General features: G+C 41.4%; 1 protein-coding gene and 1 pseudogene across 1 annotated transcript in view; one reads left to right on the top strand and one right to left on the bottom strand.

The window, feature by feature from the left end:
* Window positions 1–23,955, bottom strand: part of Me3 (malic enzyme 3) — a 200,547-nt gene that overhangs the window by 35,809 nt on the left and 140,783 nt on the right. The window contains exons 5-6 of the mRNA XM_042688403.1: window positions 20,473–20,634; window positions 12,688–12,791 (exon numbers count right to left, since the gene is read on the bottom strand). Coding sequence (XP_042544337.1) covers window positions 12,688–12,791; window positions 20,473–20,634 — 266 coding nt within the window. The remainder of the gene's footprint in view (window positions 1–12,687; window positions 12,792–20,472; window positions 20,635–23,955) is intronic.
* On the top strand, window positions 1,462–12,476 carry LOC122113568 (annotated as a pseudogene).

Below are 23,955 nucleotides of genomic sequence, written 5' to 3'. Positions count from 1 at the left end.
AGGAGGAGACAGTTAACTACCCTGGATATAAGTGATGTAAGAGGCTGGCTGCTTTCTTCACTGCTGTTAGAGAGGTGTGTGGGTTTTTTGTTGTTGTTGTTGTGTTGTTTGGTTTTGTTTTTGCATGTGTTTCTATTACTAGAGCTTAAACTGAGCACTCTTGCTGGGCTTTTATTTGCTAAAGGTGCTTTATCACTTGAGCCACGCTTCCAGTCCAGCTTTTTGGCTGCTTAATTGGAGATGAATCATCTTGACTTTTCTTGCTTGAGTTGGCTTCAAACCATGATCCTCAGATCTCAGCCTCCTCAGAAGCTAGGGCTGGAGGTGTGAGCCAGCAGAATACAGCTGGAATCTAGAGTTTTGAAGACATTTGTATATCTGAGAATGGTCTGTTCAGCTTATTTGCCTGTTAGTTGGATTATTTGTTCTTTTAGTGTTGAATTTTTTAGGTCTTTGTATATTCTGGATATTAATCCTTTATTCATTGAATAATGGGGGAAGGTTTTCTCAAATTCTGTGAATCGCCTCTTAGATTCTGATCATTGTTTCCTCTGCTGTGCAAAAGTTGATGCAATCTGACTTTTCCATTCTTGCTCTTATCTGCTGAGTAATTGCAGTCTATTCAGAAAATATGCCTATATGCAAGACTTTCCCCTATGTTTTCCTGTAGTAGTCTTAAAATTTTAGGTTTTGTATTATAATCCATTTGGAGTTTATTTTTATAAAGGACAAAAGGACATGTAGATAACCAGATTGGCCAGTACCATTTGTTGAAGAGGCTGTCTTTTTCTCAGTGTATGTTTTTGGCTCCTTTCTCAAAGATGAGATGGCTGAAGCTGTGTGGTTTTATTTCTGAGTTACACTTGTTTTTGTGTCTCTTCTTGTGCCAGTATTACGATGTTTTTGTTAGGATGGCTTCTATAGTGTAATTTTAAGTTTGGAATTGTGATCGATCTAGTGTTACTCTTTTTTTAAAATTAAGATTGCTTTTGCTCTTTGGGTTATTTTAAAATGCTTCCATGTGAAATTTAGAATTTATTTTTCTGTTTCTGAGAATCATGCCGTTGGGACTTTGATGGGTACTGAATTGCACCTGTACATTGCTTTCAATATTATATTCATTTCCACAATGTTATTCAGCCAAACCATGACATGGGAGGTCTTTCCATCTTCTAGTGCCTTCTTCAGTTTCTTTTTGCCTTCTTTCATTCTTTATTTTCCTTTCTTTCTATCTCCCTCCCTCCCTCCCTTCCTTCTTTCCTTCCTTTCTGTACTCGTCCTAGGGCTTGAATTCAGGACCTGTGTGCTGTCTCTGAGCTTTTCTTGCTAAAGGTTAGCACTCTACCATTTGAGCGATCACTCTACTTCTGTTCTTTTGGGAATTTATTGGAGATAAGAATGTCATGAAGCTTTTCCTCAGAGCTGTGTGAGGTGCGTGTCGTGGTCTCCGAGTCTCCGGACAGCTCTACTACAAAGATGGCCAACGTACACAAAACCTGAAGGACTTTCTGTAAGAAATATGGCAAGCGTCAGCCTCTCAAAGTGACCCAGTACAAGAAGGGCAAAGATTCTTTGTATGCCCAAGGGAAGAGGCGCTATGATCGGAAGCAAAGTGGCTATGGTGGGCAGACCAAGCCAATATTCCGAAAGAAGGCTAAAACCACCAAGGAGATTGTGCTGAGCCTTGAATGTGTTGAGCCTAACTGCAGATCCAAGAGGATGCTGGCCATTAAGAGATGCAAACATTTTGAACTGGGAGGAGATAAGAAGAGAAAGGGCCAAGGACTCTCCTGCCCAGGCTGGCTTTGAACTGTGATCCCCAAATCTTAGCCTCCTAAGTAGCTAGGGATTACAAGCATGAGCCACCAGGGTCCAGTTAGTGTTCATTAAAGAGACTGGTGTATAGTTTTCTTTTTCTTTTGTTGTATCCTTGTTCAGTTTTGATATGAGTATAATACTGGCTTCAGAAAATAAGTCTGATAGAATTCCTTCCCTTCCTTTTTCTTTTCTTTTTTTTTTTTAAATTTAATTTTATTTTATTTGTGAACATACTGTACAGAGGGGTTACAATTACATGGGCAGGATAATGCGTACATTTCTTACCAAGCATTGCAGCCTCCTCCTTTGGTTTACCCTTCACATCCCTTCCCAGCCTCTTTTCTTTTTTTTTTAAATGAAAAACCTCTTGTTTTCATTTCTTGGCGATCATTTCTATAAGCATCATTTTATATGATCATATGCACATAGCTATTGAGCCTTTGTGATCTCCTAAGACTATCCTCCTTTGGTCTCACTGTGTGAATTTTTACAGTCCTGTTTAACTTATCATGTCCAAGTGTAATTTTTTTCTCATGGTTGGACCACTAAAACTTGAATGAGCTCCCCACAAAAGTGTTGCAGTGACATTTGCAAGTTATTTTACATTTTTAAGATAGTATTTCAGTAAAATTGTATTTTTAAATTTTAGTTCAGAGAGCAAGCATAGTGATAGTGGTCTTGAAGTCAGCACCCCAGTCTGCATTCATCCTTCATGGATATTATTCTCCCAGTGATCCTGAGTTCATGGAGACTCAGAGTGTTCCCTGTTCTGCTTGAGGTTACAAATCTAAGAGCAGCAAAAGTCAGGACCTGCATCCAAGTGTAACCATGATACTCCAAACACTTCATCAAAATGCTCCATGTTCCCTTCCTTTTTCATCGAAACATTTGCAAAGTATTGGTGCTAATTCTTCTTTAATAGTCTGATAGAAGTTGAAATTGAAACTGTTTGGTACTAAGCTTACTTGTATCTTTTCTTCTTCAGTTCAGCATTTGGCAAGAAAGAAAGTAACAGTGCAATAAGAGGATGGCAGCCTGGAGGACTGTGGAAGGCTGGGATGGGTATATTAATAAACTGTGGTTGTACGAGTATGACATCACTACACAACTGCCCCAAAGGAGATGGCTTTGGAATTGCCTGAATTAACAACAACAATAATAAACAACAGAAAACACCAAGTGTTTGTTACCATTCAGGAAAATGTTAATCATTTTATACGCATGAACTCATCTATCCATCATAAGCACTCTGCAAGTTAATAGTGCATATTAGAGCTGGGTACAGTAGTATATGCCAGTAATCCCAGCACTGAGAAGGCAGAACTCTGTGAGTTCAAGGCTAGGCTGGGCTACATAGTGATAGCTGTCTCAGAAAACAAAATTAAAAAGAAATTCAAGATACTTTGGAGATGAGGAAACTGAGGCAGACATGAATGAACTATGTGTCAATAAGTAGCTTGTTAATAAGACTCTCAAACATAAGCAGCCTAGCTGTAGAACTCATGCTTATATACATAATAGTTAATGGTAGAGTCTTCATAAAGTCTTCTATATTACACCAGACACATGTGCTTTATAAATTTGTTTCTTCACTTCTTAAAATGAAGCTAATAAAATTTTCTGTTTCATAGGGCTGTTGTGAGAACTAGATGAATTAATATAGTCTGAAGTGCTCCTATCAGTGTCTGCATTTAGAAGGTGATTAAGCAAGAATTGTTATTATTTTTAATCTATGGAGGGAAATTGAGTCTCTCACTCATTCACACTAACCCATGTAACACAAAAAACACACACTTATTCCTTCATGTACTCTGACGTAATCTGAGAGTTTTATGGCTGGACACAATCTTGTTCCTGTTGTTGAAGCCAGGCAATAAAATCAAGCTGGTGAGAGAAAATGAAAATTCCAGCTAGAATCATAGAATCGATCTCCCTGGCCAGTACATTTCCTCCAGTACATTTTGGTATGCGTCCCAAGGCTGGACCTTAACAAGAGAACTTCAGACCCTCTCAAGTAGTCAATCTGCTAGGCCATGATGGAAATGAGCAGGACCTGGTTTGGTTCCAGTGTGTGCTTTGCTACAGATTCCTAGCATATTCCTTCTGTGACCTAGGATAGACTCCATACAGGACCAAGAAACTGTTTCCATGTGGCATCTGGCTCTTATTCTGACAGGAACGTGTAGGAGCTAGACTCTCAACAATTAGCCATGTCAGGTTGTGACTGGAAAACTGTCTTGCTTCTTCAGAGGCCAGATGATCCAGAATGAGTTTCAGAGTTCCTTTGTCTAAGCTTTTCCTCAGCTGTAGTCTGATTCATAGCTTTCAGTCTGAGGTGGGACTGATCTGTGAAGTCCATCTACCCTAGGCCAAACAAACGTGACTTAAGCCCTTCTACAACAGTCTAGGCTTATCTTTGCTCAACCTCTTCTCTGACTGTGGGGAAAAAACAAGCTTAAAACATCTTATTCAACCATTATAGAAGAGATAGCACAATCTGGTATACATAACAAATGAAATATACAACAGATAAGAGTATAACCTGGGGGCTGGGAAGGTGGCTCAGTGGTAGAGCGCTTGCTTTGCATGCCTGAGGCCCTGGGTTCGATTCCTCAGCACCACATAAGCAAAAAAGAAAAAAAGCCAGAAGTGGCGCTGTGGCTCAAGTGGTAGGGCTCTAGCCTTGAGCTGAAGAGCTGAGGGACAGCGCCCAGGCCCAGAGTTCAGGCCCCATGACCGGACCCAAAAAAAAAAGAGTATAACCTGGGAGAGTTTCGCATCTGCTGATCAGGGTAGATATCCCTTGATTGATGGAAAGAGTTACTCTGATCAAGATATACTATACACATAAATGGACTTGTTACATTGTAACCTCATTGTACAACCATTTGTAGATAACAATAAATTACTAAAATTATTAATTTGGGAGATCACCTAGCTGAACAATATGGCTACCCCCCTACCAACTTTGCTATGGACAACACTGTTCTGGGAAAGTTGTAACTCATTATCTTCTACTGCAAAATTTGCCTTTCTGCTATCTGCCCCTGTTCTGTGATAAAAGATTTCTTTTGTATCTTTATGTGTAGTCACAAGGTTAGCTATTCCTGGGAAAAAAGATTAAAATGATGTGAGTCATAAGATTTCTAATCAGCAAATTTTGCTTTAGATTTACAAAATCCAGGCCATCTGGTGGACCTACAGATAGCAGAGTCTGTGCATCAAAAAAGCAGACCACCCCAACATTTGTGACTGCCCTGGGATTTGTAACTGGCCTAGCACCATGCCCTCAACCCTGCATAAGCCTGCAACTCCTGAGCCAAATAGTCTTAATAATAGCTTCTATCTTGTTTGGTTGTCTACCTTTCTAAATAAATATTTTCTTGTCTTAGAGTCACTGAGTGATGAACAACATAGAAAAGTATAGAAACCACAGAAATGAGTGTGTGCCCTGACTCCAGTGGTGAATAGTTGTGGAATCCCATCTCCTTGTGTCTAGTATTTACTTTAGTAATGTGCTTTGGTGTTTTGAATGGTCTGCTAAGCACTAAATCCTTTAATACTTCTCAGTCAGATTCGGAGAGAGTAGAGATGTCTAGTTTTGTTTTTGTATGTTTGAATAGAAACCCTACACAAATCAGGGTAGAAACAATAAGTTGGGCGAGACACATGTAGGGGCTGAAGGAACACTGGGAAGGCATGATGGGACACCTGGCTCTTGAAGGTTGAGGTATACGTCAAGTTTGGAAGAAAATATTAAGGGGCAGGCATGTGGAGAATGTGGAGAGACTGAGCAAAGGAAGCAGAGGTGCAGGGCTGTTTAGGTATCTTTGAAACTAAAGCTTTTTTCATATAGGCTATCGACAGTAGTTATTTTGACTGGTTAGAGAGAGAGAGAGAGACACAGAGAGAGAGACAGAGAGAGAGAATTTTTTTTCTTGAAACTAAAAGGTAGACAACTTATTTTCTTTTAGAAAGCAAAGTTCCAATAACTATTATTTCTCTTTTTTTGACACTCTCGTTTCGGCAACCCTAAAATCACTACATGTTTAGAATTCAGGGAACTGGAGAAAAAGCAAGAGATTTCCTTCCCTGATTTGCCTAGAGGCTGAAGCTACTGCTCCTGTTAAACTTCAGCCTCACCCATGTCAATTGTCAGTCAGAACTGGGACTCCGGTGCAAACTTCAATTAGACAATTCCCATCTATTCTTCTGTAAGCAACAGAAGAAGTGTTAACGGAAACCCTTCGGGATAACTTGTCACACTAGGATGTGGTGCTCAGGTGCAGGGCTTCAGGACCCACCACTGGCAGGAGAAGAGTAGGAAGGATGAAATGACTCATTTTTTGACATGTAATCTTAATCTTTATCTCAAAGATCAAGCTGAAGGATGCTTCCATCATCCTATTTTTGAAATTCAGACTTAATGGAGATTTTCTTTGCTTTGGTGAGACCTCTTAGTGGCCAGCTGCCAGGAAACAGGAACTGAACCATCCATACACAGTGAGTTGTTTTTAAGCTAAAACATTCTCAAGACAAATGCTAATTAATGAGGAGGGGTAAGAAGATGAAACATTTTTTCTTAACAGGAAGTTGGGGCAGAGAGGAGGATGTTGAAGGAGGAGTCAACATTTCCCAAGGTTCTTTCTTAAAATACCTTGTGTATGTCTTCAGGGCTTCTGACTCACACCGAGGCCAAGCATTCCATTTTGGGGCTATGATATTCCCAGCTGGTGTGTGGAGAGACCAGTTCACTCCCCACCTCCAGTATCTACAGAAACATCTGCTTTAGCTTATTAGAATGTCAAAGCAGCCGACCATCAATCCATCATCTTTTCTGTTTAAGGACAGATTCCTGTTGGCTGACGTGCCCTTCACCCTGGACTGCCTGTGTGTATCTGTGCAAGTGTGAACTGAATTTGGTGATCATTTGAAGAGCCCCTTACATCCTAGTTTATTTAACCTTCTCACAGGAATAGCAAGATTTCTCTTTGGGGAGTCATGGAATGATTACTGACTGGTTAGATAAGCGGCAAGCCCTGGAAGCAGGAAGTTAAAGTAGGCTCTTAAAGCCAAATTCCCTTCTCTCAGGTAATGGAGCAGCCTGGACACAGAATAAATAGACTTGAGTTCAGCTCAGTCATACCAGGAACTATGTGTGCTGAGTCAGATACTTTAGCCTCTAAGGGTCTCAGATTCCTCTTCAATAAGATTTCTCTTCTATAATAATAATTATCCTGTCAGTATCACAGGTGGGTCTTTAAAAAAAAAAAAACATTTTGTACTTGGGGCTTGAACTCAGGGCATGGGTGCTGTCCTGAGCTTTTGTGCTCAAGACTACTATCTAGCACTTGATCCACAGCTCACTTTCCAGCTTTTTGTGTGTGTGTGTGTGTGCTTATTTGGAGATTTTCTTTCCTGAGCTGGCTTTGAACTGCAGTCTTGACATCTCAGCTTCCTGAGTAGTTAAAATTACAGACATAAGCCATCGGTATCCTGCTGATCTCCCAGGATTCTTTTTCTTTCCTTCTAATTTGCTTTATTATTGTTTTAGAGGTGATATACAGCCCAGTTATCTTTATATATGTCAGGTAATAAGTACATTTCTTTTAGTACGTTGTCATCCTTTCCTCCATTCTCTCCTATGTCCTCCCTCCCGTCTCCACCCACAAGTTGCATAGTTCACCTTCATCAATGTCCAGTGTGCTCTACTGCTTTTACCCTTTTCCCTCTGATTCTGTGCCCCCCCCACACTCCCACAGATGTGCACATGAATACACCATATATAAGGTAAAAAATACAGAGTCATCAGAAAAAAAACCAAATTATGAAAAGTTCTTTGTTTCTATATCTTTGGAGTTTGTTTCGGTATGAATATTATTTTATATACATATAAAGAGACTCTTGGGTATTGTTTCTTTGTGACTCTCTCCTAAGACTATCCTCTTGGTCTCACTATATGTGGGTATTTAGAATTCTGTGTATTTTGTCATACCCCAGTGCATTTAGCTCTAACTTCTGTGTTTCAGGAAGAACATTAGCCATATGTCTCTCTGATCTTGGCTTACCTCACTTAATATGATTTGTTCTAGTTCCATCCATTTCCCTGCAAATGACATTATTTTATTCTTTCTAATGGCTTTGTAAAATTCCATTGTGTATAGCATAGGTACCACATTTTTTTGGATCTACTCATCTATTGGGGGCATCAGGGTTGTTTCCATATCTTGGCTATTGTGAATAGTGCGGCAATGAACATAGATGTGCAGGTGTCTTTATCATATCCTGGCTCATGATGCTCAGGGTAGATACCAGAGTGGTATTCCTTAAAACAATAAAGGCTATATATGACAGACCAATGGCCAACATCATACTAAATGGGGAGAAACTAAAACCATTCCCCAAGGCAAAGACACCCATTCTCTCCACTCCTCTTCAATATAGTTCTGGAATAAGGCAAGAAAAGGATAGTAAAGGGATTCACATGGGGAAAGAAGAAATTAAACTATTCCTTAAGGACCCCAAAATCTCCACCCCCAAATGTCTAGAGCTAATCAACCACTTTATCAAAGTAGCAGTTTTCAAAATTAACCCACGGAAATCATGAAAACAACCCCATTTGCAGTAGCCTCAAAAAATACTTAGGAATTAACCTAACCAAAGATGTAAAAGATCTTTATAGCAAAAACTATAAAAAAAAATCTAAAGAAAAAAGTCAAAGAGGACACCAGAAAATGTTAAGAACTTCCATGTTCATGGACAGGTAGAATCAGTATTGGGAAAATGGCCATTCTGCCAAAAATGATATACAAATTCAATGCAATCCCCATCAAAATTCCAATGACGTTCTTTACTGAGATAGAGAAAACAATCCAAAAATTCATTTGGTACAACCAAAGACCTAGAATAGCCCAAACAATTCTAGGTAATAAAAGCAATGTGGGTGGTATCACAATACCAGATTTCAAACTCTACTACAGAACCCTAACAAAAAACAACAGCAGTCTATAACAACAACAACAGCAAACACTTTGGTACTGGCACAAAAATAGACCTGAAGACCAATGGAATAGATGAGAAAACTCACAGGATTTTTTTTTTTTTGGTCGTTGTGGGGCCTGAACTCTGGGCCTGGGCGCTGTCCCTCAGCTCTTAAGCTCAAGGCTAGCACTCTACCTGAGCCACAGTGCCACTTCCGGCCTTTCCTGCTATTGTGAGGCTGAGGAATCGAACCCAGGGCCAGATGCATGCAAGGCAAACACTCCACTTTCCCCGCCCTCACAAGATTCTTAAGAGGTCAGAATAACGGGGAAGGAAGGCATGTTGAAGAGCATCTGAAATTTGAATTCCTTCTTACGAAGTCACCACCAACAATCTATATAACTTGTCTTGGAGTTCTTTTTGTGACCAAGAGTCCATTCTTCTAGACTTGGACATTGTGAGATAGATCTGATTTATTCTGTGCCCCAGGAGGCTTCTGTTGTCATTTTACCAATTGCTTCTTCTCTACTGGTTATTCAGAAACAAGTCCAATCTGTTTCTGTAAGAATAGCTTCTAGATCTCTGGAGGTAGTACTGCAGCTCTAATATAAAACCTTGCATTCCCTTCATTATTTTCTTTGGTTATTGTTCTCCAAAAATACTCTAGGTAATTTATGACCCTTAGCCTATTTTGTTTAGATCTGAATCTGCTATTTAGGATGGTTTGAAAGAGGAATGGCATGGGTACTCTTCCTTTGTTCTATATTCTATGCTTTTATGAGTGCATATAATCCTTGAATTAGTTTCTTTGGTGGCTACCTCTTAGTATTTCCTCCATCATTTCAACTACAAACTCCTATTTTTTGGTTATTACTTTCTTTCTGTCCAGCTCATTCTGCCTGGTGGCCAACTCAACATCTTTCAGACCCCATCGGACTGTTCCTTACCCTTCTCCTCTATTTCCTCATGTGTCTTTCTACTTAGCTTGGACTTTAAGAAATTGAGGGGAGGGGTAACAAGGTTGACAAAAAATGTATTCATTACCTTACTTATGTAACTGAAACCCCTCTGTACATCACCTTGACAATAACAAAAAGAAATTATCTTTAAGGAGGTGCCATTCAGCAAAGCAATTTATGAATACAATGCATCTTGATCAATGTCGGCCCTTTCATCATTCTCTCCCATCCCTCCTGACCTTCCCTCTTCTATCAATTTTCTTAATTTTGTAGGACATGCACTGACTGCTATGATTGCGTTCTATAGCCTAGACTTTTGCTGTATCATTATAATCATTCCCATGAATACAGTCACAGCTCCTTTTTTTCCCCTTTCTCTCTTGAACTGCAAATCAGGATCCCAATTATATTTTATTCTGTCTCATCCAGCCCTCCACCCAAAGAGTTAGACTTGCCTAGAGAAACACAGAAACAGGTCAATTGACTGTCTTACTTTGGTTTGTGTTTCTATAACAATCTATGCTTACAGTTCATCTGGGAAGTCCAATACAGAGCACTAGCATCTACTGAGGGACTTCATGCTGCATCATCCTATGGTGGAATGAGGAAGGGCAAGAGATCTCAGATTGGACTGGGTACCAATGGCACATGCCTGCGATTCTAGCTATTCAAGAGGCTAAGATTGGGGATGGGGGAATCACAGTTCAAGGACAGCATTGGAAAAATGAGTTTGTGAAACTCAATCTCAGCCAGGAGCTGGCTGGGTACAGTGGTACACACCTGTCATTCCTGCTACATGAGTTGAGAGGATTGTGGTTTCAGACTAGCCTGGGCAAAAATATTCATGAGATTCTATCTCAACAGAAAAGGCTGGATGTGGTAGCATGTGCAGATCATTCTAGCTATAACAGGAAGCATAAATGGGAGCATCACAGGTCAGGCTAGGAAAGTCACAAAGTGAGACCCTACTCAAAAATAGCCAAAGCAAATGGGCTGGAGACATGGCTTTAGTGGCAGAACACCTGAATAGTAGGCACAAAGTTCTGAGTTCAAAACCCCAGTACCACCAAAGAATGAGAGAGAAATACAGAAGCACAAAATCAAGCCTGCTCCAATCTAAAGGTCTCACTCCTACTGCATATGGCTTATATATAGTTTTACATGCAATATGTGCAAATATATAGGTTGCATTTTTCTTCCTGAAGTACCTTCAAAGGTTTCTCTAATGATTCTCTTATTATCAAAAATTAAATGCTAATACTTTTTGAGAATGAAAAATGAAAATAAAAACCTCTGCTTTAAAAAAAGTCACATGGGGCTAGGAAGGTAGCTCAGTGGTAGAGTGCTTACCTTGCATGCATGAGGCCCTGGGTTTGATTTCTCAGCACCACATAAGCAGAAAAAGCTGGAAGTGGTGCTGTGGCTCAAGTGGTAGAGCGCTAGCCTTGAGCTGAAGAGCTGAGGAACAGCACCCAGGCCTATAGTCCAGCCCCCACAACCAACCGAAAACAAATTATCAAAAAAAAAAAGTCTCACTCCCTTTTATAATTGGCATTAATCTATCTGTGAGAGTATAGCCCGCATGACCTAATCTCTACAGAATTCCATCAGGGATTGAGTTTCTGACACAGCCTTTATAGTTGATATGTTCAAATCATACTACTGATATGAATTAAATTCTTGGTCAAAAACCTCAAGGAGACTCCCAGAGCTAGCTGGCTAGTTCCCAGGTCTGTCTAAGTAACTTGGTCACATATCTTTATCCTTCATCCTCTAGTGCATCTTTCTCCACACTCACTCTCACTTGATGAGTTTATCTTCAACTAGACACGTCTCCCACTTGTTCCTTCCACCACTCCTACCCACTTGCTCCATCTGTGCCCAATATTCTGCCTCCTTCTGGATAGTTCTTGTGCTCCTAAGACTAAGCTCTCCAGATGTGTACTACATTATTTTATTTTTTGTTTCTGGTCATGGGGCCTGAACTCTGGGCCTGGGCGCTGTCCCTCAGCTCTTCAGCTCAAGGCTAGCGCTCTACCACTTGAGCCACAGCGCCACTTCTGGCTTTTTTCTTTTTGATTATGTGGTGCTGAGGAATTGAACCCAGGGCCTCAGGCATGCAAGGCAAGCGCTCTACCACTGAGCCACCTTCCCAGCCCCTCCCCCCCCATGTTTTACATTCTTGCCCTCCAACTTACTCAAGGACTTTTGTGCTCCTCCTGTACTCCATCAATTTTCTTTGCTACAGTATTATCTTTTTCTCTTTTCAAATGAGGCCCACTGACTAAACTGCTAAAATTCTGGCTTGCCCAGCTTGTGTAAGTGTTACCAGAACTCCATCCCCACAGCGTACCAGCTGGGACAGGAGCAGCAGGGAACCCGGACGGCAGACAGAAAAGGTAGGTGAGGAGCGTGGGGCTGCCAATATCTTCACCTCAGCAAAGACATGACATCTCATACATCTATCTAGAAGGTTCAGAGTTAGGTGGTCTTCAAGAATGGCTCATAATGCTGTTCTGTCCTCACATAGAGATGCAAAATTATGGTAAATGTGGCAAGCTACCCTCCAAAGCTAACTCATCAGAAGTATCCCATCTTTCTATCACTTGCAACATCTTGTTTATGCTGAAAACCCAGTCAGCTCCCACCAAGAGAGTTTTCCTCCTAGAACAACAGATTCTTCACTATTTCCAGGCCACAGAGCCTTCAGCCCATTAGTTGTCTTCCCTCTTCCCTCTTCTTCCAAAGATTCTTCCAGAGAATGCACCCATTCAATTCTTGTTTTCTATCTGATACATGGGGTTCAACTGGAATTTTCACACCACCTGGAAAAGCACATTATCTACTACCTCATATTTGAGGTTCTGCCCAAATAGTCATGGTATCTCCTAGGAGTCATTTTTACTGAAGGGACAGCTTTCCCACTTACTTGTCTGTCACAGCGTGCATGAATGCATCCAGAAACTCATCATATTCCTTCCCGCGCACACGGCGATGCTTTAGGCCAATGTACAGCGGGTCTCTGAGCAGCTCCTGGAACAGAAAGAGAAGAACCAACTCCATTGCTATTGATTTATTATCATTATCATTATTATTAGTTTAAAAACAACTGCCCAGGGCTGGGAAGGTGGCTCAGTGGTAGAGCGCTTGCCTTGCATGCCTGAGGCCCTGGGTTCAATTCCTCAGCACCACATAAGCAAAAAGAAAAAAGCCGGAAGTGGCGCTGTGGCTCAAGTGGTAGAGCGCTAGCCTTGAGCTGAAGAGCTGAGGGACAGTGCCCAGGCCCAGAGTTCAGGCCCCACGACCGGACCCCCAAAAAAAACAAAAAACAAAACAAAACAAAAAAAAACCTGTCCATGTTCAGCATGAAGAACTATGGGGTAGGAGAAAAAAGGAAGTAGAAAGCTGTCTGGGTCTTCCTATCCCTACCCAGGAATCATCTGGGAAGGTGATATCTGCCTGTAATTCGAGCTGAGGGGAAGTTAGGTGATCCTGGCTAGCTAGTCGGGACAGAAAATGATGGTAGAGACCAGCTCTAAAGTGGCAGGGAGTTGACATGGCAAAAAGAAAAATAGCTATTTTATTTCCATTGGGTCATACAGGTTCCAGTGCCCAAATGCATATGCGTTTTGTGGCTGTGGCCTGGTGTGTGCCCCCTTAGCCTCCATTCAATCAAAGGTTCCGTCCAAATCTGAGACAGAGGATCTAATCATGGGGGAGCCAAGTATAAAAACCCTCTGGTCAATTGGAGCAAAAGTATTCCCTTAGGGGAAGGAAAACAGAGGACCCTAACTGATCAGGCCCTGGGAGAGAATGTGCCCCCTTGTTTCTGGGCCTTTTGTTACACGAAGAGTCTGCCTTTTCTTCTTTTTAATCTTTAAGTTGTTGTACAAAGGAGTCTCCATTAACAAAGCAGTTTATGAATACAGTGCATCTTGATCAATGTCACCTCTTTCAACTTTCTCACACATTCCTCCCAACCCAGCCCTTTCCTCACTCTTAATTTTGTAGGATATACAAAATTCTTGACTATATCCTCCTTTTTTCCTCTTCATTGTCTACTCCTTTCCCCTTGACCCCACCCCACCCCTTTCAAGTACCAGCTTCCAGTGTTTATTTTGTTGAACTTTGATTTTGCCTTTCTAAGTGATTACACTATTGCTTCTATATTTTCACTGTCAAATAAGCCTTCTCTGTTTGCTTTAAATGTTTCCCTGCCCTTTGATGCTTTAATCCAAAGAGAAAACAAGCCTAAATCCTAGATAGTATCATTGTAACTCCTATCAATAAACACTTTTAAAAAGCTTTACCCTTTAAATGATTCTTTTATTAGAAAGATCATTGTACAACTCTCCAAGGAGATGGAAATGAAAAAGGAACTCAACATTCTGTGATAGGCTATTATTGTCACCTTACTTTTTTTTTTTTTGTCAGTCCTGGAGTTTTAACTTTGGGCCTGGCCGCTGTCCCTCAGCTCTTCAGCTCAAGGCTAGCACTCTACCACTTGAGCCACCGTGCCACTTCCTGTTTTCTGGAGATGAGTCTCAAGGACTTTCTTGCCCCAGCTGGCTTTGAACCGTAATCCTCAGATCTCAGCCTCCTCAGTAGCCAAGATGAAAGGCATGAGCCACTGGTGTCCGGCACCCCACTTCTTTAATGGAGAAGTTAAATACCTTGCCCAAAGTTACAGCACTAGCTCAGTGACAGAGAAAGTGACTCAGATGATACAATTCCAAAGCCTGAAGCCCCTTCAATATCACACTGAGGATGCTCAGAAAAGCATCTCAGTCATGGTCTCCAGGCCATAAATCTGGTTTCCTCTGTAGGATGGGGTCTTCTTGCTCTAACATTCTTTCTGCCTCCATTCATAGGGCAATTAGATTTAGCAAATAAAAGTCAGGACTTCCATCAAATTGAAATTTCAGATAAATATTAATCATATTTTATCATAAGCATGTTCTATGCAATACTTGGCACATAATTAAATTAAAAACAATTAGGAATTACTGCTTGTCCGAAATTCAAATCTAACATGACATCTGTATTTTATCTGACAATACTACATGCTGGAGACTTCTAAATGCACAAGCACATACCTAATGAGAAAAAAGGAAGAGGTCTGGGCAGTAAACGTTCCCATGGTCTTTCTTATATACAATTCAGTTGGTAAGGCACAGGGTGCAATGTGTGCCTCTTGCTCTGTGCAATTCCCAGCCAACGGCATCCTTGCTGATTTGGAAAAGCTACTTCATGCCTGCTAGAGGTATGACAGCTGGCTGCAGGTATGGATATAGCCTTTCCTGGGGTTCCATTCTGCCTTTCCCTACTCCAAGTATGGTCTGCAGAACAAGAGGCTGAACCCCTGGACTTTCCCAGTCACAACTGAGCTCTCCTGGGAGAACTAGAAGAAGTTCCAGCTATAGCCTAGTTCCCTGCCCCACAGTGTCAAAGTGCTGGAGAGGAGAGTCCCAGGTCATGAAACCTCCCAGCAGGGCTTGGAGTCAGGTTAACCTCAAACCCCAGCTTGCTCATCTATAAAGCCGAGATGAGCATAAGCCAGGATATTCAAAGCATCACATGAGTGAATCACTTGAATACTCTATATTAGCATAAGAAACCATTTATTTATTTATTATTTATTTATTTACTTATTTATTTATTTTGGTTGGCTGTGGGACTTGAACTCTGGGCCTGGGTACTGCCCTCAGACCTTCAGCTCAAGGCGAGCACTCTACCACTTGAACCACAGTACCACTTCCAGTTTTCTGGTGGTTTATTGAGCTTAAGAGTTTCATGGACTTTCCTGCCTGGGCTGGCTTTGAACCGTGATCCTCAGATCTCAGCCTCCTGAGTAGCTAGGATTACAGGCGTGAGCCACTGGCACCCAGCTCAAAACTAATTTTTACTATAATCTATATCTTGAGGCATCGAACATTTTATTATGAAAATACAATTTTAAAAAGTCTTTTACAGTCAATAGTATCTAATAAAGATTGTCCTTTTATTTTTACTGAAATGTACTGTGCAATGTTTAGAGCATTCAGAAATTCTTCAGGACAAATGAAGAGTTTGACTCATCCCAGTTAAGACTGTCAAGTCTGAATTGGCCTCCTGACTCTTGCGCACTTACTTTCTACTCAAGGTCTTGGGCATGTCAGAACGTTTCTGTAGTATGTTCCCTCATAACATAAGGGGAAATGAAAACCATGAATAATTTCCAGAGACCAACAAGGCATCTCCGTGTGATCTTACAGAATCACAACACTTCACTCAGAAAAAGACCTCTCTGCTCATGAGGTCCACTTGGGAAACTCTGCATTAAATTGGATTATCTCAGGGCTTGGGGGAAGCCCTGCTTTGGGGCTCTTTTTCCATATAAAATGAAGGGCTAAAGGAGTTAATGGTTCAGCTTCCTTCTAAGTTAGACAGCGTAACTGTCATGTGTTTTGTTTCACAGCACAGCACAACTAAGAGGTGCTCCCTTCCCTTGTTTTCTTGGAACTTATGAGACATCCCTTTTCATGGGAGCTGTGCTATGTATTTATTTTCCAAAACTCCTGGATGCTGGCAGGTAAAAGTGACTACATTTCAGGGCTGCATACAGCAGATGTTTTCCTTCAGCAGGAAACCTGCACGGGTGTTTTCTTTGATGATGAGTAAAACTCCTGTGGCCTCAGCAGTTTCATGGAGACACACACACACAGATGGTGGAGTTGTTCTGACACCAAGACTCCCTGGAACACACCCTCACTGCACTGATGCAGAGAGAAGTTATAAGGCTAAGCCTGCCTCTCCTGTAGCACAGGCTTGCTCTGAGCAAGACATGTGCCCCAGACTTGTGGGGAGAAGATCATGCAAATTGACACTTGAAGAAAATAAAAAGAACTGTAGTGTGGGAGATGACATAGTAAATCTATTGGAAGAGAGACAAACCATTGTCTTCCCAATGCTGGTCTACTCTGCAACTTTGAATTCTCATGCTCTGAGTGCAAGACTCAAGGGAGAAGCAGACACTTGGCGTGGATGTTACACAGGACCCATTAAAGTGAGCAATGAGGTGACAGGGTTGAAGCACTGACAACCAGGCTCTTCCACCCAGGCCTGGCTTTTTATTTATCCCCTTCATTCCTAGCAGAGTGCCTGACACTTACTAAACACTCAATAAACTTTTATTAAATAAGTAAAGTGCCCACAAAATAATCATAGTTGGAAAATTAGAACAAAATGACCAGCACACTATGATCATAGTTAGGTCATAACTACATCTAAGTATATGCATAGATAAGTGTGGAGGGAGATCACATGTATAGCATTGTGGAAGAAATGCTCTTTCTGCTTTCTTTCAAAAATTTAAATAATACTCCACAGTTACTTTAATTAAAAAAAAAAAACACTCCGGAAGTCAAGAATTAGTCTTCACTTACAAAGAAACTGAAGCCTCAGTAGTGGTCTAATATATGGAAAGGGTCATCTTAAGATCTCAGTCTTACCACTTGTAGCAGATCTTTTTTTTTTTTTTTTGTCGGTCGTGGGGCTTGAACTCTGGGCCTGGGCGCTGTCCCTCAGCTCTTCAGCTCAAGGCGAGCGCTCTACCACTTGAGCTACAGCGCCACTTCCGTAGCAGATCTTTTTGAGCAAATTAAACTCTCTGGGCCTCAGTTTCCCCAACTGGAAAGAGAATGATGACAACTGTTCTACTCTCTGGGCTACTGTTCGGCCTAAACTGAGTGTAAGGTACTGGTTTATGGTTATAGCTCATTTCTGGTCAGCTTTTCTGGTGGGTTTGTCACAAACTGGGGTCAACCCTGAACTTGAGCACACCAAGGGTGAGTGCTGGGGCCTTCAACAATGAAGGATTGTAATGTATATCCTAGAGTCAACGAATACCCTTTCAGGGGATTCAGTAGCCCTAAATCAAAATCATACGGCCAGGTTTTAGGAGTGAAGGTCTCCATTAAATCCAGTTGGAATACAGCCAGAGACATTGGATGGGAAGAATACCTAAGTTAAGGCTTGCTGCACTCATCTGTCTATCCAGGCAAAGATGGACGTTTTGAAATTGGAAGACCACTTTAATAGCTGCCTGGGAAAACTGATTCTGCTGAGCAGCTATACAGCTCGTGCTGCAATCCAGCCTCCCATCTCCTAGGCTGGCAAGGAGGCTTGTGAAGAAGAAAAGCTTTAAAGGTGGAGGGCTGCTCAATGATCTTCCAGTCTGGTTCCCATCCAGTGTAAGGAGATGCAGGGGCACTGGAAGATGCATCACTACTTTTCAGTCAGGTCTTGCCCCATGCCTCTTGTTCGTTCTCATCTCACTCTACCTACCTGATTTCCAAGCTTGTAAGCAGGGTCTGCCTGGAACTTAATCATTTGCTGGCATCTGTGGACAAAATCTAATAAAGCCCCATTCCTTGCTAGAACTAGCACACTCCTTTTTTTTGTTGAGAAATAGGGATGTGTGGTGTCTAGACAAGAGGAAATCTGTGGAGTTTTTCAAATTTTCTTGAGAGAAATCTCCACAGAATATAAATAAGGATTGCTTTTTGACAACGTGAAATCAAGAAAAGAATTTATCCTAAGGAAATAATCAGAGAAAGGGACAAAATGAGGGTCAGAGCATGGGTTGTCTACAGATGACCTAACTGCCCAACCCATGATATACCAGGCAGCTATTAAAATGACCAGGAAGAATAGTATTATATCACATGGAAGAAAACTTATGCTGTACCTCAGAAAGAACGATGAAAAACTATTGAAATATAGACCCAATTTTGTTCTTGTGAGTTTTTGGGGTAAAAAGGTTGGAAGGAATACAAGAAAATGTAAAAATAACATTAGCTTTGGTCATGTGACTGACACCATTTTTAATACTTCTTTGGATTTCAAAAATAAAGCTCATTAAGAAGGAACTGTTGAGTCATTCATTAGTGGCTCACACTTGTAGTATTAACCAGCAGCTGATATCTGGAGGTTTGTAATCCAAAGGAAAAAAAATCCACGAGGAACACTGAAAAGTCCACAAGATCCTAACTCTAAAATAACCAACCAACAAAAAGCTGAGCTGGAGGTGTGGCTCAAGTGGTAAAGTACCAGCAGAGTAAGCAAGCTGAGCAAGTGTGAGATCTTAAATTCAAATGCCCTATACTGCTGAGAGACTCGAGGAGAAAGAGAGAGAGAGAGAGAGAGAGAGAGAGAGAGAGAGAGAGAGAATTCTTGGGCACTTTCTGATGCAGAGACACAGAACTGAGAATCACAGACTTGCACAAATACTGCTCATAGTATTTGTGGTGCTTGTAGCAGACAAACTCTTGGCTAGGGTTTGGCCTCCAGTTCCAAGGCAGATAGAATTACTCACAACATAGCTAAGTTTCTCTCCCTAGGTTTACAGGTTGCTCAAATGCCTGATTCTGAGATTTCAGCCACTGGTACTGATGCTTGGAGTTTTAACCCTTCTACTCAGGCAACTCATCTAAAAAAATGCTGAAAAAGTACAGCACACTCTTACTTGCTGGTGATAACTGTCAAACACACCAGAGCGGTCAGAGAGGCTTTGAGGGGAATGGAATCTCTTTGGGATCTTAGAGGCAATGGATGAATGGAAGCCCAAGCAAAGGTTATGATGGGCACAGAAGTAGAGGAGAAGCAATGGGACCTGGAAATGAAAGTGGGCTGGAAGAAGCAGCAGCCAGGAAGAAGGAAGGTCCTCCCATTTATGTCTAATTGGGGATGGGAAGATTTTGACCTTGATCTGGTCAAAAGGATGCTGAACATAGCTTTTGACCTCTTCTGCTTGTCCTAGACATATACTGGTTATTGCAGATAAGGGAAACCATGGGACCTATGTTTCTTTGAGTCTGGTTTGCTTCACTTAATATAATTTTTTCCAAGTCTTTCCATTTTCTAACAAACGGGGTGATGTCATTTTTTTCTGATAGAGACATAGAATTCCAGTGTGTGTGTGTGTGTGTGTGTGTGTGTGTGTGTGTGTGTGTGTGTGTGTTGTGTATGCCACATTTTCTTGATCCATTCATCTACTCAGGGGCATCTGGGTTGGTTCCATATCTTAGCTATGGTGAATAATGCTGTGATAAATATGGTTGTGCTAGTAGCTTTGGTATACCTTGTTTGTGATAGTTTGGGTAAATGCCCAAAAGATGCTAAATGAAGTGAACCCCAAGATAGGAACACAAGAGGTTTTATCTTGATGTTCTTTTTAATGTACTTATAATGTACTATGTGATTTTTTTTTTGTTCCTTTGTATGTTCTTTCCCATGGTACAATCCCTGTTGTCACTGTATTTGATTCAGGTGTTCTGCAACTTGTATATACATTTTTCTAATTTTGGGAGGGGAAGGGAAATAACAAAATGATGAAATAAGGATTCAGGTTGACCCATTGTAATAATAAGATGTACAAGACAGTATGTTGAAAACAAACTTTACAACTTTGTGGGGGGAGGGGAGGGAGGAGTTGGGGAGGTGGATAGGGAAGGGATGGTAGGGGAAAAACAAAGGAGGGCGTACCAATGCTGGATAGAAAATGGACTCATTACCTTGCTCATGTAACTGTAACCCCTCTGTACAGTATCTTTACAATAAAAATACATATATATTAAGAAGAAAAAAAAGGATGCCAATAAAGAAATTGCTATGTGGATATAACACCCCACCCACAAAAGCACTCCTCCTCTCCTTGGTCTAGACAGTCTGTTACCTCGTTGTTGGTGCCGACATCCAGCAGGACAGGGAGGCAATGCTGTGGGCTCACCCCACCGCACGCTGTGTACAGGGTCAGCTTGCCAGTAGGGATGCCCATGCCGAAGGAGCCCAGGTCTCCCAAGCCCAGTATTCGTTCTCCATCAGTCACCACCACAGCCTGAAAAACACAGCAAGGAGCCATCAATTGAAAGTGTCTTCTGAGACAAAGCTTTCATTCTGTGTCTAGCAGTACGGCGTGACAACTGGATGTCCGCTGACTCTGTGGGGAATTCGCCAACCGCAGGTAGCTAGTCCTCGGAGCAGGCTGGTGAGAAACCCCACTGTGGGTGTGATGACAGAAAGACACCAGCCCTATATTCTGAGCTGTGGAGTGTGGACTGCAGACACAGCTGGCGGAAACCACATCTAGTCACTCTCCCTCAAAGAAACTCAAAAGAATTCTCAGTCTCAGGTGGAGGATGGCAGTGGAGAGGGATGGACATACGAAAAAAGAAAACGTTTCTACAAATATTTATGTTGCTTCTCCAACACCAGGGTTTAGAGATGGAATGTATGTGCTTCCTGGCCTCATCCTAGGCTGTGCTAACTCAGATTTGCAAAGGACATGGCTCCTTGCAATCTTTCCTAGAGTCTTTATTTCATGTGGAGTTAGGGAGATCGTCAAGCTGTTCTGAGATTACTTTTTGCACTTGACAATGAACCTTCGAGGGCCAACTATATATCTAATAATTCTAAGAATCTAATACTCTAATAATTATATCTAATAATGTGAGTTCAAAGCTTACTACCACAAGTTCACAGATGCTTAGGAAGTTGATGGTGATGACAGACATGATTATATGATTCTGTGGATTTCCATTATTCATTCACTTAATACATATTTATGAAGCATCTACTTTGCATAAGACAAAGTGCCAGATCCTAGGAAAAGGAGCTTTCTTTATCTATAAAACAAGTATGCATGGATTTAGCCCTGATTATAGGGTCAAACAGAAACAGAAGGTATATATTGACAATTTATGACTTTGGGACAGAGGCTTAGTACAATGAGCCAATTGGCATAAGGGGCAGCAGGGATGGAGAGCTCCTACCACCTTAAGGTAGGTTCACGAATGAGGGGACATTTGTGCTAGAGCTTGGGTGAGTAGAGATTGAGGATACAGAGGGGGAGAAAAGTATTTGGTACAGAAGGAAGTTAAGATTCAGGGTAGAGATGGGGGGTATGTAGAAAGTATCTGGGGAACAAGGAGGTATAGGTTTCATAAAAGGAGAGGATAGAAAGTCAGGTAGAAATCAGATAGTGAAGGATCATGAATGTCATGCCATGTCAGGGCAACAGTGAAGCTGTTTATAGGCCATCCCAAATTGCTCGCCATCACAGGGGGCCTCCATCTCTAGAAGAGTTAAGCTTTTCAGCTACTCACTTCTCCATTGGAACCTTGTGTTAGACCAGAATTTAGCATCATTTCTGAGCTTTGGGTGGCCTGGTTGGCCCCAAGCTTGGTGCCAATAGGCACACAGGACTTAGTTTAATCTATTCAGAGACAACTCTGGTTGCTGATGTTAAAGAGATGAAGACCATTCTTGCCCAGAAAGAGTTAATGATCTGATATTTGGAGGGTCCATGGCAGCCTTGCCCTTCTATTTTCTGTTCCTCTGGGGGTGAGTATATATGGCATGCAGCCGCTTTTTGGTAGAAACAGTTATAGAACTTCTAGAAACACTTCTGTGGAAAAGAAATCATGAAAAGTGCATCAGCCCCACAGAAATCCTACTATTTCCTCATAGATTTCTGATGAGTATTCACAAGCCTGCTGCTCACTGATCCTCTCAATAGCCTCAGCAAGTCTGAGATGGTTAAACCTCCCTCCTCAACAGAGCAAACTGAAGCCAAGGCCTTCTTCTTCTATCTGAAGCATCGGCCACATGTCAGACACTGGGTTGAAGTTTCTACACCAGTTATCTCAGAAAACCTAGTTAACTGACTAAGGTCACCTTGTTTGTGTATTGGCAAAATGTCAGGCTTTGGGTTTCTGGTTCAGGATTCTTTCTACCACTCCATTCTACTGTGCTCTTGTCCTGCCTCAGCACCCCACCTTCACTGCACCCCTCTCTGTAGCTGGCCTATGATTTCCTCCTGGCATCTCTTCCAACTAAGCCTGTATCTTTACACAGGCCCTGGGAACCCAAACTCTGGGCATTTCTCTACATTTTCTTCCAAGCAAAACTTCCTTATTTTGGCTCACCTTTTCAGAATCCTTTTTCCTGTCAAAAGGCAGTGAGTGACACAAAAATAAGAATAGGAAATCAACTACTCTAAAGCATTATTTCTACACCCCTGGAAGTCAAACAGTATATTAATCTAGGTTCTTTATTATTGTGTCATATGATATCTCGGATAACTTTTGTGAGCTTTAATTTTGCATAAAATGGATACAGTAATAATAATAATAAATAATGTCTAAATTATCAGATTGTTATAAAGATGACATGAAATAATGCATGGCTCATTTTAAGCTGGTACAATCAACATATAGTCACTGTTTTAAGATTATAATGATTATTTAGGGCAAACATTAGACTTTTAAATGACTTCTTGTTCACTAGTTCAGCATTACTACAGAAAGACCATACAAGCCTGGTGCTGGTGGCTCACGCCTGTAATCTTAGTTACTCAGGAGGCTGAGATCTGAGGATCTCGGCTCAAAGCCAGCCTAGGCAGGAAAGTCCGTGAGACTCTTATCTCCAATAAACCACTAGAAAACCAAAAGTGGTGCTGTGGCTCAACCAGTAAAGTGCTCGCCTTGAGCTGAAGAGCTCAGGGACAGCACCCAAGTCCAGAGTTCAAGCCCCACAACTGACTAAAAAAAAAAAAAAAAAAAAAAAAGACCAATGAGTATCTGTTAAATGAGAGAATAAAAGATGAAACAATGGGTCCACCTCTATCCCTAGTTAAATGATTTGTTTTTTCCCTTCCCCTCCACAAATTATACCAATCAAATACAGTGAAAGCAGGGGTTATATCGTGGGGAAAGGACATACAAAGCAACATAGAAATCATCTTATAAATATGTTAGAAACAATCGCATGAAAGAAAAAAACATTTAAATACTTATGCAACAAGGAGATGTACAACTCGTTATGTCGAAAAACGAACTTTACAACTTTGGTGGTGGCGGGGGAGGATCGGGTGGAGGGAGGAGAGGGGGGTATGGGAAGGGAGGGGAAGGGGAAACAAAGAGGAGGCAACAATGCTTGATAAGAAATGTACTCATTACCTTGCCCATGTAATTGTAACCCCTCTGTACGGTATTCTCACAATAAAAAAAAAATGAAACAATATGAGACCTTGGAGAACTATTTTGGAGGACAGTACTTGGGTATGAACTCACACTTGCAAGGTAGGCACTCCACCACTTGAGCCACTACCCCAACCTGGAAAATGCAGCTTTTAAGAAAGTCAGGCTATGCAAAGCTT

The sequence above is a fragment of the Dipodomys spectabilis genome, unplaced genomic scaffold (genome assembly GCF_019054845.1).
Source record: "Dipodomys spectabilis isolate Male_0828 unplaced genomic scaffold, ASM1905484v1 ptg000003l, whole genome shotgun sequence".
Lineage (NCBI taxonomy): Eukaryota > Metazoa > Chordata > Mammalia > Rodentia > Heteromyidae > Dipodomys > Dipodomys spectabilis.
This window is presented reverse-complemented; position numbering and strand designations above follow the sequence as displayed.